General features: G+C 46.5%; 1 protein-coding gene across 1 annotated transcript; it reads left to right on the top strand.

The window, feature by feature from the left end:
* Positions 1–19396: 19396 nt before the first annotated feature.
* On the top strand, positions 19397–20154 carry LOC130122015 (cytochrome b-c1 complex subunit 9). Its single transcript, XM_056291029.1, has 2 exons — positions 19397–19588; positions 19807–20154. The coding sequence occupies exons 1-2, from the start codon at positions 19448–19450 to the stop codon at positions 19849–19851; spliced, it is 186 nt and encodes a 61-aa protein (XP_056147004.1). The 5' UTR covers positions 19397–19447; the 3' UTR covers positions 19852–20154.
* Positions 20155–20536: the final 382 nt, after the last annotated feature.

Below are 20536 nucleotides of genomic sequence, written 5' to 3'. Positions count from 1 at the left end.
CAAAGCAAAATCTGAAAATACATTTTGTAGCAATTGGGAATTATTTAAATTCAAAAGCACGCTAATACTTGAGAAATTATGGTAAGTGTCTCAGCAAAAAATAATAGATTAGAAGAAGACAGGGTGGTTTCTAAAATAATTACTCTGTCACAGAAAAGCCCTGAAAATATGTCAAAAGAGGAAAGACTAGAGTTAATTTCAGATCAGCTTAAACTGAATGAAATATATTTAAATAAAACAAAAGGCGCCACTCGCAAAAAAAGGTGGCTTGAAGAAGGTGAAGAAAATTCTGCTTATTTTTTCAATTTAGAAAGGCATCATGGGAAAGTTAATATAATCCAACAATTTCATGTTAATGGCACTGTAACTGATGATTAAAAAAGAATAGCTGATTATGGCTCTAATTTCTATAATAATATAAATCCAAGTATAGTCATCAATCAACAACTGCACTTTTTAATTCCCTCAACGATATCACTCAAATTAATCAAGATGATAGAAATAGTTTATGCAACTGAACATCTCAAAATGAATAAATCTCCGGGAGTTGATGGCCTTTCTGCAGAATTTTATCAGGCTTTTACAGACTATTTAGCTCCTTTCCTGCTTGAAGTAATCTTAGAAAGTGCTGAAAAAGGAACTCTTCCTCCTTCACTGACACATGGTTTGATTACTTTAATTCCCTAACCCAAAAAGGATCTTCTTTTTATTGATAATTGGCGGCCTATTTCATTATTGAATAATGACTACAAGTTTTTTGCCTCAATAATTGCTAAGCAAATTAAAAATGTATTGGAGCTAATCATCAATGGCATTCCCTCAGGTTTCATGAGAAAAAGGCATATTTCCAATAAACAGCAGGCTTGTTTTAGATGTAACTGATTACTCATTCTTATGTCCTGATGATAGTTTCATCCTTTTTCTGGACTTCTATAAAGCCTTTGACATGGTAGAACACAATTTCATATTTCACTCCATGGAAAAATTTCGATTTGGTGACTTTTTCTGTAAAGCCTTTAAGACAATGTACACCAATGGTAATAGCTCCATCAGAATAAAAAGTGGTACATCCCCGAGGTTTGATTTAAAACGTAGCATCTGTCATGGTTGTCCAGCCTCCCCATATTTATGCATTCTTTGTACACAACTTCTTACTAATCATATTAAAAATAGCACATTAAAAGGAATATCCATTGCCAATAGAGGTATTATAATCAGTCAACTTGGCTGACGACACTGCCTTATTTCTAAAGATGCTAGTCACGTGCTTGTTGCTATAAAAACAATAGAATCATTCTCTGCAGTATTTGAACTTCGTTTGAACTTGAACAAGTGTGAGCCTTTCTCTCTTCAAGAATTTAACAATCTCTAACATACCAGTTAAAGAAAAGGTTACTTATTTGGGGATTACCATCATGAAAAATTAAGAAGTAAGGTGTTCTGAAAAATTTAGCTTGTTCATTGACAAAATGAGAAAAAAGCTTAACCAATGGTTGCAAAGAAATTTATCCTTAAAAAGGTGAGTGTTACTGATGAAGGCAGGAGGGTTATCCCGTCTCACATATGCAGCAATCTCTTTATTTGTTAATAAGCAGATACGTAATACAACTGAAAAATTACTCTTCAATTTTATCTGGAAAAACAAGACTCATTATGTAAAAAAATCTGTTATTATGAATACCTACGACTCTGGTGGGCTCAATTTTCTTGATTTCACTACTCTTGATAATACCTTTAAAATTAATTGGATAAAGCCATTTCTAAACAACCCTACATCTACTTGGAACTTTAAACCTAATTATATTTTCTCTAAGATTAGAGGCTTTGAATTTGTACTTTTGTGTGATTATAAGATAGAGAAACTTCCCTTAAACGTATCTAAATGCCCCCCCCCCCCCACACACACACACACACACATACACATATTGATACCTAGGGACAATTTAGTATGGCCGATTCACCTGACCTACATGTCTTTGGACTGTGGGAGGAAACCAGAGCCCCTGGAGGAAACCCACACAGACACGGGAAGAACATGCTAACTCCACAGAGGACGACACGGGATGACCCACCAAGGTTGGACTACCCCAGGGCTCGAACCCAGGACCTTCTTGCTGTGAGGCAACCGCGCTAACCACTGCGCCACCAATCACAATAGTAATAAACTTAAATAATTCTTATATAATCAATTTGATGATTATTTTAGCAAAGTATTACATTCATAAATCAAAATTTAGCCATTCTAAACCTTTATTTATAGTATTTGAGAATGCAACCAAACAGTACATTAAAACCATCATTAACTTTAAAAATAAGAAAGCTGCAAATACTGCCTATTTGTGTTCTTTGTTTAAAGTTTTCACTTAAACGATTCCGCCTGGCTCTGATGTTTTGTCTGTATTAATAACTTTTTTTGTATGTGAATTTTATTGTTAATAAAGGTGTGGGGGGGGGAAACATGTAAATTAACGCTGCCAACTTCCCACACCAGTAGTCGGTTAGGCCGCTGCAAACGGGATTTCGCGCCGCTAATGGTATTTTCATTAAACATTTTCAATCGCATTGTGTCTTATCTTTCTAAATATTTACAATATAACACATGTAAATGACTTAACACACTAACAGCAGGCTAACCAAAGCTATCCTAGCCAACTTCTGGACATTTATGCACCAAAACAAATCTCTTATTTACACAACCCTTATTTACTTTCTCATATTAACACAAAACTGATTTGAGCGTCGTCCTAGCAAAGTGTGCGGGCTTACCATAACTTGATCAATGGCAGCGCCGCCATTTTCCTGAACTCGACTGACGATGGTGTTTGTTTAAAGACGTAACACACAAACCATCAGCGTCTTTAAAACAGATCGAAACCAAGTGAATTATATAATTCACTAACTTTTTGTGGTACACATTACGTTATTATTCCCATTACTAACCTGAAAACCGGATAAAATCGAAGAGCGAGAAACGTGCTACCGCGCCTGAAATTTTTCCCGGAAAGACAGAAAAAAACGCACTTTTGCTTAAAAAGTGCCTCCCAGTGGCTGTTGTAGGGTAATGTTATGCAGCCAACAGCTCCCCCTGGGGGCACTGATTGATGTATACTTGCCCTGTGTAACATTCCTCAGTTGCGTTATGGGCACAGCCGGTGAATACATGTTACTAAGCGACACAGCCCGACTCTGTCTGTTATTTATATGCACCTACACTTGCAACAGTGGCCACATGGTGCATTTTTTGGCACAACCTGAGTACGCGCTCCCGGTCTGGTATTAACGTCAATACATAATTTTAGCTGCTGTTTGGTGGCTTTGCCGCAAATTTCAATTAGCTGTAACGGTCAAAAAGTTTCGAAAATCAAAAATTAACATGATAACTTCTGTGACTAAAGTTATCATGATAATGTGGTGGACACGTATTGGGGATAGAATCCACCCCAGGAACTAAGGGTTAAGTCCGGGTTGCCCTGGCAGGTTAATGCAGGGTTAAGTTATGGTTGTTCAGCCAGTTTTCTGGTTATTGTTGCCGCCTCCGCTCAGTCGAGCTGTGGTTTTGTTGTCTCGCTGATTTACCGTGGATTAAAGAAAGTTGCCTACACGGCTAAAGTGTGAACCTACGGTCTTCTCCGTTACTTCGGCTCTACACTGGTGACTATTGTATTTAGAAATCACGTCAGGACACAGCGCTGTCGCTCGACACAACCTCTCCGTGGCATTCTTTATTTAGACTGACACAGCATCAAAGGCAGACCCGATCAAACAACCCAGAGCCCGCAGGCATCACCAATCGATCCCAGCACAATAGAACAGCACCAAATCAAATGCAGCACTGTCGATGTGTGCATACATAACATTTCCCCCCCCCCCCCCCCGGGCAGGATTTCAAACATGAAAGGTTGACACAAAGTCCTCTAGGTGGCCAGGGCGTAAACGTGTGCGAACAGGTCGCGGGGCGGCCTGAGGCTGGGCAGGCCGAGGTGGGGAGGGAGATGGCAGGGGGAGCTGAGGCCCAGAAATGTCTGGGGCCCGTGTAGGAGCTGCATGAAGCCCCGGGGCGTCTCGCCATGCTGAGGGAATGGCTATGGTTGTGTCACCAGCTGTGTGTGGCGGAGCTGACACCTTCCGTAGACGACTGGAGTGCCACCGAGTGCCATCGCTGAGGAGGTAAGTGGCTGGGCCCAGCTGACGGGTGACTTGGAGAGGAGATGACCAGTATGAAGCCATTTTATTGTCCCTGTGGGGCCTGCGGACCCTGACCCAGTCTGACACATTGATGTCTGGCACCCTGGTTCGTTTTGACTGGTCAAACCGTTGCTTCATCCGCGTCTGCTGACGAGTGACTGAGGCTCTGACCCCAGAGGGAGGTGCCTGAGGTGTGGAGGGGCGGAGCCTGTCAAGGGGCATGCACAGTTCCCGGCCTAGCATGAGAGAGGCTGGGGAGACGCCTGTGGTCGAGTGCTGTGTGGCCCGATAGTGTAGCAGAGTGTGACGGATGGCCTGCGTGAAAGAGCACCCTTGGGCCATGTGTGCTCTGAGGCCGTTCTTCAGTGACTGGTGAAAACGTTCAACGCCGCCATTGGCCTGGGGGTGGTAGTACGCAGTGCGTATATGACGGATGCCCTTGCTTTCGAGATAAGCAGTGAACTCAGCAGAGACCATCTGAGGGCCGTTGTCAGTGGTGATGGCCTTTTCTGCTGCCAAGGTGTGGCGACAGTCAGGATTGCTGCCCCCCTTGTGTCTAAGAGGGAGAACCCCAGAGCGGAGAACAGGTCCAGGCCCATCAGGTTGGCCCCACGGCGTGCCACATGAAAAACTGCATTAGGCACCAGCTTGGTTCCATAGCGGACAGTCAGTTGGAGAGAGCCAACCAGATCGATTTTGGAGTCACCATACCCACAGAGGACAGCTGAGGGTGCGGACAGTGGCAGTGAACCGAAAAATTGACTGTAGGTATCAACATTCAGGAGAGACACACTTGCACCGGTGTCCAACAGCAGGGGAATGCACACATCATTAATGTTGACTGTGCATGATTTGAATGACACTGGCGCAGAGCTCACCTTGTGAATGACGGCGGTTGAAGACTGGGGGGTGTGGCCCTCTGACCCAGCCGGGGAAGATCGACAGACGTTGGCAAAGTGATTGTGCTTACCGCAGCTACGGCATGTCTGGCCACGGGCAGGACAGTTCTGAGCCCTTGAAACATGAGACCGAGACCCACAGTTACCACAGGACTGTTGAGGGCGGGGCCGAGAACGCCGTCGTTGCAGTTGCAAGACGTCCCCAGTGGAGTCGGCGCCCGCCTCGCTCTGGCTGGGTTGCGTCCCGAGGGGCAGCCGTGAGTAGAGGGAGGAGTCGTTGGCAGCTTGACTGGAGGTGGCCACTTGCTGTGTATTTAGCATAGCAGCACACTCAGCTGCTCCCTCAACCTGTAGTGCGATGGTAATTGCTCTGGACAGCAGCAGATCATCTTTTTCCAGCAGGAGAGTCTCACGCACCTTTGCGTTGTTGGTGTGTTCGATTAGCTGGTCGCGAACCATCTCGTCCTGAAGCGGGCCAAACTTGCATGAGCTAGCTAGCCCTCGCAAATTAGCTACGTACTGCCGCACAGACTCACCAGGCAGTTGGTGTCGCTGACGGAATATAAATCGCCGAAGGAGGGCACTCTGTGGAGCAGCGAAATGGGTGCTCATAAGTCCCACAGCTTCGGCAAAGCTTGTGACGTTCCCCAGAGACCCGAGCACACGATGACCCTCTGCTCCCAAGCAGTGAAGCAACAGAGCCGTCTTCCTAGCCTGGCTCACGCCGTCGAGCCCTGAGGCGATGATGTAATTTTCAAAACTATGTAGCCAGCGAGTCCATGGTACCGGAGGCTCGCCAGGTAATGCCAGGAAGGGGGCAGGTGGTGGGAGAGAGATATCAGCCATCCTCGTCGCCAATATTGTATTTAGAAATCACGTCAGGACACAGCGCTGTCGCTCGACACAACCTCTCCGTGGCATTCTTTATTTAGACTGACACAGCATCAAAGGCAGACCCGATCAAACAACCCAGAGCCCGCAGGCATCACCAATCGATCCCAGCACAATAGAACAGCACCAAATCAAATGCAGCACTGTCGATGTGTGCATACATAACAGTGACCCCGACGTCGGTTTTCGGATAAGTTTTCTGAAACCACACACATTATGGCTACGAACGCCGTTGCGATTAAACTGCCGGAGTTTTGGGAGTCCTCCGCGGCTACATGGTTCGCGCAGGCTGAGGCACAGTTCGCGCTCAGAGACATAACAGCAGACGAGACCAGGTACTACTACGTAGTGGCAGCGCTGGGGGGCGCTACGGCTTCCAGGATAAGCGGTTTCATAACCAACCCACCGGCCGATGGTAAATACGCCGCACTTAAAAATATCCTCCTTGAAACTTTTGAACTGTCAACAACGGAGAGAGCACGTCGCCTCTTCGCAATTCAGGGCTTGGGAGATGGCAAACCATCGGAGCTAATGAGCAGGATGTTAAATCTACTGGGTCAAGAAAAGCCATGTTTCCTGTTTATGGAGCTGTTTCTGCGCAACATGCCGCCCCACGTCCAGACTGCGCTCGCTAACTCCACCATCACTGATCCCCTTGAGCTGGCAAAGGAGGCTGACCGATTCTTCGTCGCTACACAACGTTCCTCCCATGCCGGGGTGCTGGCTCCTACCTTCACTGGCCCCCCGCCGACATCGCGGGCGTGGCCCGACGGTGGCGCCACAGTGTCAGACCGCTACAAGCCCTCTGGACTCTGTATGTACCACGCTCGATTTGGTGCAAAAGCTAAACTGTGCCGTTCCCCCTGCAACTACAGGCCGACGGGAAACGAGAGGGCCAACACTCAGTAGTGGCCATGAGTGTTGGCGATACGAGCAGGCTACTCTTCATCCTCGACACCATCTCCGGTCGGCGATTTCTCTGTGACACGGGCGCACAGAGAAGCGTGCTCCCTGCTACTGACGTCGACATCATTGGCTGGGAGCGGGGCCCCCTATCCACACCTACGGCGTGAGGTCTGTAGAACTGTGTTTTGGTGGACAACGTTTCATGTGGGAGTTCGTCATGGCCAATGTAACACTTCCCCTCCTCGGAGCTGATTTTTTGTGCGCTTACGGTTTGCTAGTGGACATTCAGAACAGCCGTCTGGTCGACGCCTTAACCTTCTCCTCCTTCGCATGTACGCAGGGGGAAGCGGCCTATGCAGGTCTAGCCAACTCTCTCTCAGAGGCAGACAAGTTCAACCGCCTCCTCGCTGAGTTTCCTGACCTCACCCAGCCTACCTTCTCTGCACCCACCGCTAAGCATGGGGTGGAGCATCACATTGCTACGAAGGGGCCCCCGGTCTACTCCAGAGCCAGGCGTCTCGACCCGCCAAACTCGCCATTGCCAAGTCTGAGTTCGAGCACCTGGAACGCATGGGGATCATCCGCCGCTCTGAAAGCCCGTGGGCGTCCCCACTCCACATCGTCGCTAAGCCTGATGGAGGTTGGCGCCCATGCGGGGACTACTGCCGACTAAATAACGCCACCACGCCCGACCGCTATCCTGTCCCGCATATCCAGGACTTTTCTGCAAACCTGTCTGGCAAACGCGTCTTCTCAAAAGTCGACCTGGTCCGTGATTATCATCAAGTTCCCGTGCACCCCTCGGACATCCCCAAGACAGCGGTGACTACCCCATTCGGCCTATTTGAATTCCTACGAATGCCATTTGGACTCAAAAACGCGGCCCAGTCCTTTCAGCGGCTGATGGATTCAGTGCTCCATGGCCTTCCTTTCATCTTCGTCTATTTGGACGACATACTCATCGCCAGCGCCTCCAAGGAAGAACACCTGTCCCATCTTCACGCCCTCTTCACACGCCTCAGCCAGCATGGGCTGATCGTCAACACGACGAAGTGCCGGTTCGGGCTGACGGCCATTGATTTCCTCGGGCACTGCATCACTGGGGATGGGGCGGTCCCCCTGCCCTCAAAGGTGGAAGCGGTGGCGGCCTTTCCGCACCCCCAAACAGCTCGTGCGCTCAGGGAGTTCATCGGGATGGTGACATTCTACCACCGCTTCATTCCCCGAGCCGCCTTTATCATCCGGCCACTGTACGAGGCGCTGAAAGGCAAGTCCCCCAACCAGGCGGTCGACTGGACAGCAGAGCGGGACCGTGCGTTCACCGAGACTAAAGCTGCGCTCTCCCAGGCTACCTACCCTGCTAGCGCATCCTTCACCTACAGCGCCTGTTTCCATAACCACGGATGCATCGGACTATGCTGTTGGTGCGGTTCACGAGCAGTGGGTGGGGGGGGCTTGGCAGCCTTTGGCCTTTTTCAGTCGCCAGCTTACACCCCAAGAGCGCAAGTATAGTACTTTTGACAGGGAATTCCTCGGTCTCTGGCTCGCCGTCCGGCATTTCCGGTTCCTGCTAGAGGGCCGCGAGTTTACTGCGTACGTGGACCACAAGCCCCTCACGTTTGCCATGTCCAAGACGGCCGAGCCATGGTCCGCTCGCCAGCAGCGACAACTCTCCTACATTTCGGAATTCTCTACCGACATCCAGCACGTCGTTGGTAAGTCTAACCAGGTAGCTGACTGCCTCTCTAGGGCAGTAATTGGAGCGGTCCACCTAGGCCTGGACTATGCACAGATGGCCGCTGACCAGGCCATGGACCCGAGCATCCTCCGTCTCCGGACCTCCGACACAGGGCTCCGCCTGCAGGACGTTCCTTTCAGCGACACAGGTGTCACCCTCCTGTGTGACGTCTCCACAGGACAGCCCAGGCCCATCGTCCCGGGCAGCTGGAGACGCCCCGTATTTGAAGCTGTGCACGGACTTTCTCATCCAGGTGGTAAGCCATCCATGCGCCTGACCTCTGCTAAGTTTGTGTGGGAGGGACTTAAGAGAGACGTGAAAGCGTGGGCCGACTCGTGTGTTGCCTGTCAGCAGGCTAAGATACACCGCCACATTAAGGCGAACCCCTGGAACGCTTCGCAGTGCCGGAGAGACGATTTGACCATGTCCACGTCGACCTGGTTGGTCCCCTACCCCCCTCCCATGGGTTCACCTACCTCTTCACTGTGGTGGACAGGACTACGCGCTGGCCTGAAGCTGTTTCCCTGGCATCCACGACGTCTGCTGATGTGGCCCGGGCTTTTATTGGGTCGTGGGTCTCACGTTTTGGTACGCCTTCCGACCTTTCATCTGACCGCGGGCCACAGTTTACCTCAGAGCTATGGAATGCTGTGGGTGAGGCTCTGGGCGTCAAGCTTCACCGCACTACCGCCTACCACCCTCAGGCGAACGGCCTATGTGAGCGCTTCCACCGGTCCATGAAGGCTGCGCTTCGGGCTACTCTCAAGGACTGCAACTGGGTGGACAAGCTCCCATGGGTCATGCTGGGCCTGGGGACCGCCCCGAAGGAAGACCTACAAGCCTCCTCTGCGGAGCTGGTGTACGGCACGCCGCTGCGAGTCCCAGGCGATTTCATGCCCAACGCAACGCGTCCCTGGTCAGCTGTGGACCAACGAGCCTCCTTGCTGGACGGGGTCAGAGCTTTCACACCCGTCCCTACCGCCCAACACGGCGCTCCGGTGTCCCAGGTGCCCCCAGGTCTGCAGTCAGCGGACTACGTGTTCATCCGTCACGACGCACACCGCCCCCCTCTGCAGCCCCCTTATGACGGCCCCTTCCGCGTCCTGGAACGGGGAACTAAGCACCTGGTGGTGGATTTTGGGGGCATGGCCGAGCATGTTTCAGTGGACCGAGTTAAACCCGCACACCTGGACTTGACGCAGCCGTTGGAGTTAGCCCAACCTCCTCGTCGCAGTCATCCCCCGGCTCCGCCTCCTCCCCCCGTGGAGGCCCACGCTGCCTCTTCTGCTCCTCAGGCCGACCTCCACAGGCCCGCGTCAATGCCTCCCAGGGACACTCCGGCCCCTGTTACCCGGAGCCGCCGCGGACAACCTGTCGTCCCCCCGCGCCTGCCTGACTTCGATTACTAGGGCGAATTCTGGGGGGGCTCATGTGGTGGACACGTATTGGGGATAGAATTCACCCCAAGAACTAAGGGTTAAGTCAGGGTTGCCCTGGCAGGTTAACGCAGGGTTAAGTTATGGTTGTTCAGCCAGTTTTCTGATTATTCTTGCCGCCTCCGCTCAGCCGAGCTGTGGTTTTGTTATCTCTCTGATTTACCGTTGATTAAAGAAAGTTGCCTACACGGCTAAAGTGTGAACCTACGGTCTTCTCCGTTCCTTCGGCTCTACAATAACATGATAACTTTAGTCTACCTGAGTTGACCAGTTATGATAACCACAAACAAAGTGGGAAAGTAGATTGGTCTAGGCTTACAGAAGATGACTTAAAACATTATAATTCACTGACTGATAAGAGCCTAAGTAATATGCATATACCATTTGATGCTATTCTGTATGGCAGCATTAACTGTAAGAACCAAAACCACAAGCACGATATGTATAATGTATGATAAAATTGTGAAATGTCTAAATAATGGCAGTAAATCATTCCACCAAAAAAGGGCTAAACAACATAACATCAGGCAAGGATGGAATGAATATGTAGCTGAACTGCATGTAGAGGCCAAAGAAGATTTTAGAAACTGGGTCTTATCAGGAAAAGCTAGGCATGGCTCAGAATGTGAACACAAGAAACAGGCTAACGCTAGACTTAAATATACTGTACATTTTATTAAAAGAAATGAGCAGGCCATGAGGGCAAAATCCATGGTCAAAAAGTTTTAGCAGAATAATGTCTATGACTTCTGGAAGGAAATTAACGTTATTAATAACAGTAAGATGCCCTTGCCATCCAGCATTGATGGGATTACTAGGCCTGAAAATATTGCTGAACTGTGGAGAAAACACTATAGAGACATTTTAATTGCGCAAAGAGTGATGGATTTAATATTTGTGATGTCTCTAACAATGAAGATGTGGTTATTAGACCCAATGAAATGTGCTATGCCATTGAGAAATGGCATAGAAATGGCAAAGCATGTGGCCTTGACCAAATAACAGCAGAACATCTGAAGTATGCTAGCCACAGAATCTCAGTGTTACTGGCTATGTGTTTTTCTGGATTGTTAATACATGGCATCCTACCTGACTCTATGTTGTCTGTCTTACTAGTGCCAGTAATCAAAGACAAAACTGGTAAAATATCCAGCATAGAAAATTATAGGCCAATTGCTCTGGCTAGCATACTTTCCAAAGTATTGGAACGAATTCTCTTGGATAGTCTTCAAGAATATATATCAACTACTGACAATCAATTTGGCTTTAAAAATAAACACAGCACAGATTTGTGCATATATGCACTGAAGGAAGTTGTTAGTAAATATAGAAGACGTAACATTACAGTATTTATGGGGTTTTTGTGTGTGTGGTTTTTTTTTTTTTTTTTTTTTGATGCATCAAAAGTTTTTGACTGAGTTAATCATGGTAAATTATTTGTTAAACTACAAAAGCTAGGGGTCCCCTCTTATTTGGTAAGGATCTTGCATTTTGGTATTCATATCAAACCATGCAAGTCAGATGGGGTAAGAGTATCTCCACCCTTCCCAGTGACCAGTGGGGTCAGACAATGTGGAATACTGTCGCCTGTTCTCTTCAATGTGTATATGATCTCTCCAAAAAGTTAAAAGAGTGTAAGACTGGCTGTATGGTGGGGGATAGTCTTATTAACCATCTGATGTACGCTGATGACTTAGTCATACTGTCCCCGTGCTGGCTTACAGCAACTGCTCAAAGTCTGCTCAAGTTATGGTGTGCAGCATGACATTACATTTAACTCTAGAAAGAGTGTTGTCATGATTGCTAAAACCAAGGAGGATAAGAAGCAACATTTTCCCTCATTCTTCTTGGCAGGTCAAGCACTAAATGTGGTGAACAAAATGAGATATCTGGGTCACATCATCAGGAATGATCTATGTGACGACGATGATGTGCAGTGCCAGTGTTGCAAACAGTACGCACAAGCCAATATGCTGGCACACAAATTTCATGTGTACAGATGAGGTTAAAACTGCTCTTTTTAGGGTTTACTGTACTCCACTCGTTACACCCCACTTGTGGTGCAATTATAGCCAAGCAAAAATGAAAAAGCTGCAGGTAGCATATAATGATGCATTTAGAATCTTGCTCAAGCTTCCAAGATGGACAAGTGCAAGTCATATGTTTGTGACTAGTAATGTTCCCACTTTTCATGCTGTGTTGAGGAATTTTATCTACAAATTTATGTGTTGATCAATTGATTCTAAGAATGTAATTATAATGCTGTTAACGGAACCTACACAAAGTGACACCAGGTACTCCTCTTGTTTCTGGAAACATTGGAACAAGTTTCTGTATAGCTTTTAATCATTATGGACTTGTGAGCTGCTGTTTTTAGCTCTATTTTTATGTTCTTGTCTTGTATTGTATTTCTTTGTTGTTGTCTTTAACATGGACCTACCTTTGTATATGAATAAAGTAAGATTTGTTGTTGTTGTTGTTGTGAGGCTTGGACTGAAGATCACGTGTAGCAAATTTGGTGAAAAGTTGGACAAAACATGTGGCCTGTAAAAATTGTTTGAACTTTTTGATAAAATCCAATACGGCAGAAAATCAAATTTGGCGGAAATTGACGTCATTGGGTTGAACTCGGCTTGATCCAAGAAGTCTTGGAAAGATTTAAGCTAAATATGGATATACTTGTGTTTTTTGTAAATTAGATAGAGAAACGATATTTCATTTGTGTTTTTCACTGTGCCTATTCTAAGTTAGTTTGGATTAATATGCAAGACTTTATAAATGGAAAAATTGGTACTAATGTACAGATTAATGTATTTCATGTGATGGCATATTTGGTGTTTTGTGGGATGGACAGCAACGTTACCTATATAATTCGGCTTTTGATTATTCTTGGTAAATTCCACATCCACAAATCTAAATGGTCTGACTCCAAACCCTGCTTTCATCGATTTGTTGCTGAACTCCAGCAGTATGCCGGCTTAATTTGAAAATGTGAAAAAACAAAAAAGCTACAAAGACTTTTGATATTTTAAAGAAAGTGCATTCTATTTGAACTCTGAGAGGACTTAAAACGAGTGGACTTTGAACTCCGCTTGTCTGTACAATTTTTTGGGGTTTTTTTGGTTTTTTTCTCTGTATGAAAATTTTATACCTATAAATCTGACTAAGACCAAACACATGTGCATTGACTTTAGACATAATCCCTCCAACCCAGTCAGCGCTAAGATTAATGGTCATGAGGTTGAAATTGTTGAGTCATACAAGTACTTGGGCACTATAGCTGAAAGCAAGCTGAAGTTTGATTGTAATACCAATTTGCTATTCAAAAAAAAAGCCAGCAGCGCCTTTTTTGTCTGAGGAAGCTGGCTAAGTTCGGTGTCGACGGGTCCCTGTTGACTTTGTTCTACAAATCTTTCACTGAGTCGGTTATTACTTTTTCTTTTATTGGCTGGTATGCCTCTCTCAACCTTAAACAGAAAAATGCACTAACAAAGGTGATCAAGATCTGCAGTAGCATAACAGGTACCCAACAGAAAAGTCTATCTGATGTATATAACAAACAGATGTTAAGGAAAGCAGAATACATCCTATCTGACAAGCACTCACCCCCTTGCACCTAGAGTTTCAGACCTTGCTTTCTGGTTCCCGCTTCAAATACCCAGTAGTCAAAACCAATAGATACAAACACTCCTTCACTCCCTCAGCCATTTCACTGCTAAACTCCAATAGTAATACCAGCTCCACCTTGATAAACACTGTTAACACTGATTACTGTTGCGTTGCATTTCGTTGGCTTTGTTCTCCTCAATACATTGTTGTATCTATTTGTATTTATTTGCATTTATGTGTTCTGTGGGGTGTTTGTGTGTTTGAATGTTGCCCCTGCTACATAACAATTGCCCCTCTGGGGACAAATAAAAAACCTACTTTGACTTTGACTTTGTTGTAAATAAAAGTTTTTTTGGGAAAAAATCCAGCAGTACCTCATTTTCGAAAATCAGACGTACTGTTCAGAAGTTACATGCATAAACGTACCTCCATTTGGTGGCGCTAGAGCGCTCAAAGCGCAAGCATGAAACTTGTTGAAAAGAATCATGGACTGTCCCCAGTAATTTCTTGCCAAATTTCACAAATTTTTACCATACAGTTCTCGGGGCTTCCATAGACACCCTAGCCAGAAGAGGATATAAATGGGATTTTAAAGACAATGTTCTTTACAAGGAAAAGAATTGGCATTGTGGTAAAACTAAAATTATATAATCAAGAACGGATAGAGTGAAACATTTTCCGTTTTAGGGCTGTACATATGGGCTGTACATATTTAAAAAAAATAATAGAAAAATGTAAGAAAGAACTGAAATAAGGTGTTTAGTTAGAAGCGAATGGGAGGCAGACAGTACTGCTTTGAAGGCAATATACAGTGGATTAATTAGATCAGTATCAGATTATGGTTGTGTGGTGTATGGATCAGCTGCAACTACATCTCTCCAAAGGTTAAATAATATTCAGTACCAGGTCTTGAAATTATGCACAGGCGCATTATAAAAAAAACCAGCAGCATTACAGGTGGAAATGGGAGCAATGCCATTAGATATGAGAAGGATTTAGCTATCACTGAATTACTGTGTTAATTTACACGGCCATAGTGAAGATCACCCGTGACGAGACACTTTAAATCCGTGTTGGGAAAAGGAGAGGAAAGAAACACTTTTTTTCAGTGGACAATGGACAAAGACAAAAACAGAATTTACAGTAGATCAATTACACATAAGTCCAGCAGTACCATTACCTGCAATAGCCACCTTGGATACTTCCTGATGCCACAGTAGATTTTACATTATTAGAAAAGAAAAAAGACAATGAGTTTACTTTTTAATTCACATACCACACAAGCATATGTTGTTGGTTACCACAGTTACATCCAAATCTACAAAGATGCATCAAATAGTTTAGTAGATAAAATAGGAGTAGCTTTTATTGTTTCATACATCAGAAGAATTGCCTCATCCCTTTGCTCTCACTTCTCTCACTGATTGTTGAATAAACATCCATTTATACTTGTCCATTTGTACATAATTAAATGGTTGGTTTTGGACTAATTTTGTTTCAAAGGTGCTTTTTTTTTTCTTGTGTGACCCTCAACACAGGCTTTAAGAAGCCGAGGCCTATTATTACTACTACCACTGCTACTACTACTACTGTAAACTACTAATAAGACACGTTAGCCCCTAGCTAACGGGTCTGACCCTTTAACCGAGCGGTTAGTGATGTCGCCTTGTGGTGCAGTACACCCCGTATCGAATCCCGCACCGGTCAAGAAAATAACCGGTTACACTACTGATAATAATAAGAAGAAGTAGAAGAAGAAGGGCAACAACAATAATAATAATAATTTCATATCAAAGTATGGAAAAGGATTAGTGAGGGATTATCAGCCTACACTGGCGAAATGATTGCAATATTGTTAGCAGTGCAGTGGATAAAGGAAACAAGAGAGCAATCATTTGCTCAGACTCATGCTCATCCCCAGCCAATTTACAGTATAGTCATTCAGATAGCAGACTGGATTTTATATTAGAAGTACAACAAACATTATACAGAATTCAAATGATGGGTCTGACAGTTTTTTTTTCATGGGTGTTTAAGGAAAGGAAATAGCATATAAGGTTGCAATACAAGCTACAAAAATAAACATGTTAAATTAGCTGTTGGATTCAGCAAGACAGAAACCAAGAACATTATTAAGCAGCGATTGAAGGAAAAGGAAAATGAAATACCCAATGAATTTACACCAGCAGTGTTACAGCACCTCCCCCAGAAAGGGAAACCGGGCCCCCCCCCCCTGGAGCCAGACCTGGGAGGGGAGCTCGCCGGCAAGCGTCTGGTGGCTGGACCTTGGCCCATAGGGCCCAGTCGGGCCCAGCCCGAAAAAACAACATGAAGCCACCACCCCGTTGACCCACCACACGCGGGGATGAGCATTGGGGTAGGGTGCAATGCAGGCCGGGTGGCAAGCAAAGGCGGAGACTGGGGCATACTGGCTTCCGACATCACAGATTGGTCCTTGGGACGTGGAATGTCACCTCTCTGGCAGGGAAGAAGCCTGAGCTGGTGCGGGAGGTAGAGCGGTACCAACTAGATATAGTTGGGCTCACCTCCACACATAGCATGGGCTCTGGTACCAAACTCCTGGAGAGGGGCTGGACTCATTTCATTACTTTTCTGGAGTTAGCCAAGGTGACAGGCGCCAGGCAGGTGTGGGGATACTCACAAGTCACCAGTTGAGTGCCCCTGTGTTGGTGTTCTCCCGAGGGAATGAGAGGGTCGCCTCTATACGACTGCGAGTCGCTGGGGGGAAGGCTCTGACTGTTGCATGTGCTTATGCACCGAATAGCAGTTTGGAGTATCCAGCCTTCTTGGAGTCTCGGGGTGGTGTGCTGGATAGGGCTCCACCTCGGGACTCTATAGTTCTACTGGGGGACTTCAACGCTCATGTGGGCAACAATGGAAAAAGAAGATTGATGATAGACTTTGCGGGCCTGTCATCAGATCTGTGGCTGTATGTTTTGGACACTTGGGTGAAGAGAGGAGCAGAGCTGTTAACTAATCACCACCTGGTGGTGAGTTGGATCGGATGGCGGGGAAGGCTGCCAGACATACCTGGCAAACCCAAACTTATAGTGAGGGTGAACGGGGAACATCTGGCAGAGGCCCCTATCGGTGAGGTCGAAGTTCTTGTGTATGCCGAGGGAGGCTGGGGACATGGAGTCTGAGTGGGTCATGTTCAAAGCCTCTATTGTAGATGCGACAGGCAGGAGCTGTGGTCATAAGTTCATCGATGTCTGTCGAGGTGGCAACCTAAGAGCCTGCTGGTGGGCACCGGTGGTGAGTGAAGCCGTCAGGCTGAAGAAGGAGGCCTTTCGGACTTGGTTGACCCAAGGATCTCCTGAAGCAGCAAACAGGTACCAAGAGGCCAGAAGGGCTGCCGCTTCGGCAGTCGCGGAAGCAAAAACTCGGGTGTGGGAGGAGTTTGGTGAGGCTATGGAGGAGGACTTTTGGTTGGCCTCAAGAAAGTTCTGGCAAACCATCCGGCGACTCAGGAAGTGGAAGCAGGGCTTGACTCAGGCTGTGTTCAGCCAGCGATGGGAACTGTTGACCCGGAGTGGGGATGTTGTCAAGCAGTGGAAAGAACACTTTGAGGAGCTCCTGAACCCGGCTAACACGTCCTCAGTAGAGGAGGTGAGTCAGAAGACTCAGGGAAAGCCCCACCCATATCCCTGGCAGAGGTCTCTGAGGTAGTTAAAGTGTGGCACCAAGTGTGGATGAGATTCGCCTTGAGATGCTGAAGGCTCTGGACATTGTTGGGCTGTCTTGGTTGACACACCTCTTCAGTGTCACGTAGAGGTCGGGGACAGTACCTGTAGAGTGGCAGACTAGGGTGATGGTTGCCATATTCAAAAAAGGGAACCAGAGGGTGTGCTCCAATTATTGGGGCATCACATTGTTCAGCCTCCCTGGGAAAGTTTACTCTAGGGTGCCTGAAAGGAGGCTCCATCTTGGCCGTGGAACAATGGACCAACTCTTTACTCTTGCAGAAGTGCCGAGGGGGGCATGGGAGTTTGTCCAGCCAGTCTACATGTGTTTTGTGGACTTGGGGAAGGCTTATGACCATGTACCCCGGGGCACTCTGTGGGAGGTACTGCGGGAGTATGGGGTACCGGGGCAGTTGCTACAAGCCATCCAGTACTTGTATAACCAAAGTGAGAGCTGTGTCCGCATTCTCGGCACAAAGTCAAACATGTTTTCGGTGGGTGTTGGACTCCGCCAAGGTTGTCCCTTGTCTCCGATTCTGTTTGTGATATTCATGGACAGGATCTCAAGGCACAGCCAAGGTGAGGAGTGTGTCCGTTTTGGGGACCGCAGAATTGCATCTCTGCTCTTTGCAGATGATGTGGTTTTGTTGGCTTCATCAGAATGCGACATCCAACGTGCACTGGGGCGATTTGCAGCTGAGTGTGAAATGGCCGGGATGAGAGTCAGCACCTCCAAGTCTGAGGCCATGGTTCTCTACTGGAAAATGGTGGATTGCTTCCTCCGGGTTGGGGAGGAATTATTGCCTCAAGTGAAGGAGTTCAAGTATCTCTGGGTCTTGTTCACGAGTGAGGGTAGGGTGGAACTGGAGATTGACAGGCGGATGGGTGCAGCATCAGGAGTAATGTGGACGTTGTACCGGACCGTTGTGGGGAAGAAGGAGCTGAGCTGGAAGGCAAAGCTCTCAATTTATCAGTCAATCTTGTTCCAACCCTCACCTATGATCATGAGCTTTGGGTAGTGACCGAAAGGGTGAGATTGCAGATACAAGCAGCTGAAATGAGTTTCCTGCGTAGGGTGTCTGGGCTTGGCCTTAGAGATAGGGTGAGGAGCTCGGCCATCTGGAGAGAGCTTGAAGTAGAGCTGCTGCTCCTTCGCGTCGAAAGGAGCTGGTTGAAGTGGTTCGGGCATCTGAATAGGATGCCTCCTGGGCGCCTTCCTTTGGAGGTTTACCGGGCACGGCCAACTGGGAGGAGACCCCGGGGTAGACCCAGAACTCGCTGGAGGGACTACATGTCCAATCTGGCCTGAGAACGCCTTGGAATCCCCCAAGAGGAGCTGGGGGGCGTGGCTAGGGAGAGGGACGTCTGGAGTGCCCTACTTAGCTTGCTGCCACTGCGAATGAATAAATGAATGAATGAAATGTGGCAAAAGCAATGGGGGGACGAGAGGAAAGGACGATGGTTTTACAGAGTTCAAATGCAAGTGTGAGAAATGAGGAGTGCTGAAAGGAACAGGAGAAAGGAGACAATAATATCTAGACTTAGATTTGGATACACTGAACTAAATGATACACTGTTCAAAATAGGCAAACATCATACAGGCAGATGCGACTACTGTGTGAAGAAACAATAGAGCCTGTTATGCTTAGAAAAGCACTATATAAGATGCATTTATTATCATTATTACTATATTATTATTAGTATTATTATTATTATTATTATTATTATTAACTGTCAGAGATATGGGGCAGAAAGACGGAATCTGATTCGAAACTCCAGAAAGGAAGAGGTTAACTTAAACTTTAATAGACATTCTATAAAAGAACTAAGGAAATGATAAATGATTGTTATCGAATTATAGTTAAGTATCTTAGAATAAGTAGTTTGATTGAGAAGATTTTTTTATTTTTTATTTTTAGTAAAGACGTTTTGGTCCACTCTCCATTCCAGTTGGTGGCGGTAATGCGCCAAATCGTTGTTTGCCAACCGCCAATAAACCTAAAAAAAAAGAAGAAGGGGAGGAAGCGTAAGGGGGCGGCCGCGCTCGCTTTCTCCTCTGATCTACAAGCTCTTGTCGCAATGGCTCTGGTGAAGTCTGTCTACAATTTGCTGTTCAGAAGGACGTCTACTTTCGCTGTAACCATTATGGTTAGTGCGGTCTTGTTCGAACGAATGTTTGACCAAGGGGGCGATGCTATTTTTGAGCAGCTGAATCAAGGGGTAAGTGTGTTACCTTGGCGTTTTAACGTTACATCCACTTCCCGGCCGACCTTCCGAGTAGAGGACGAACGCTCTTTAGCAGATCCTCGCTAGCCTTAGCTAGCCTTACTTAGACAGCGGGGACTGTTTGACTTTCCCAAACTAGCGATAACTGTAGAACATTTATAACCTGTCAGTTATAATGTCCGTATGTGTTACTAATTATGTGTTTATTACAGAAACTTTGGAAACACATCAAACATAATTACGATAAAGACGAGTAATTGGATGTGGCCTCATTGTTGCGGAACAAGACAACTGCATCTCGTCCCCCTGCCATGGTTCCACACCTTACTCGTAGTCAACATGGATGATGTTCAGAGACTCAAGCTCAGGCTGACACCAAGCCACCAAACACCTTGGGGAAAAGACTGGTGGGAATATCACGGGGATGGAGTGGAGTATACATCTTCCCGAAAACTTGTCCGCACTCCTCAAGTTAATTATTCGTGATTATCATCCTGTCCATCTTGTCCCGTACGAAGTACAAATGTGTTGTTAAATTAAACAAGAATGTGTTAATGTCAGGTGGGGCTCATTGTGTTAATTTATAGTTGCACTGCAATTGTACGCATTTAACAATGTCTTTACAAATGTGGATGCTGTGTAAACCAACTGAGTGGGATTATTGATCACAAACGCATTACTATAAAATATTTGTCACGTGACATCGTGTTATGTGAGCCAAACTCTGGGTGTATTTTTACCCGAAAATGTGTGAAGCTTCACAGCTTCATTTGATCATTTGAAAGTTACATGGATATTGTTCTGCTTCGAGCCAGATTGAGAGTGGTTTTGCTATTTCCATTCTTGCTGATGAATCCAATTAATGTCTTTAGCCTTATCCAGAAGATTTGACAGTGATGACAACTCCCCGGTTGTGTAGTAAATTATGGTCTGCCTTGCAGG

The sequence above is a fragment of the Lampris incognitus genome, chromosome 12 (assembly GCF_029633865.1).
Source record: "Lampris incognitus isolate fLamInc1 chromosome 12, fLamInc1.hap2, whole genome shotgun sequence".
Classification (NCBI taxonomy): Eukaryota; Metazoa; Chordata; class Actinopteri; order Lampriformes; family Lampridae; genus Lampris; species Lampris incognitus.
Note: the sequence above shows the minus strand (reverse complement) of the source record. Positions and strands in the feature narration are given on the sequence as shown.

Excerpts from the sequence above, each read along its gene's own strand:
- LOC130122015 (XM_056291029.1), top strand. The coding sequence starts at position 19,448 with ATGGCTCTGGTGAAGTCTGTCTACAATTTGCTGTTCAGAAGGACGTCT. Across the intron at positions 19,589-19,806 it reads TTGAGCAGCTGAATCAAGGG|AAACTTTGGAAACACATCAA; the intron begins GTAAGTGTGTTA and ends TGTTTATTACAG.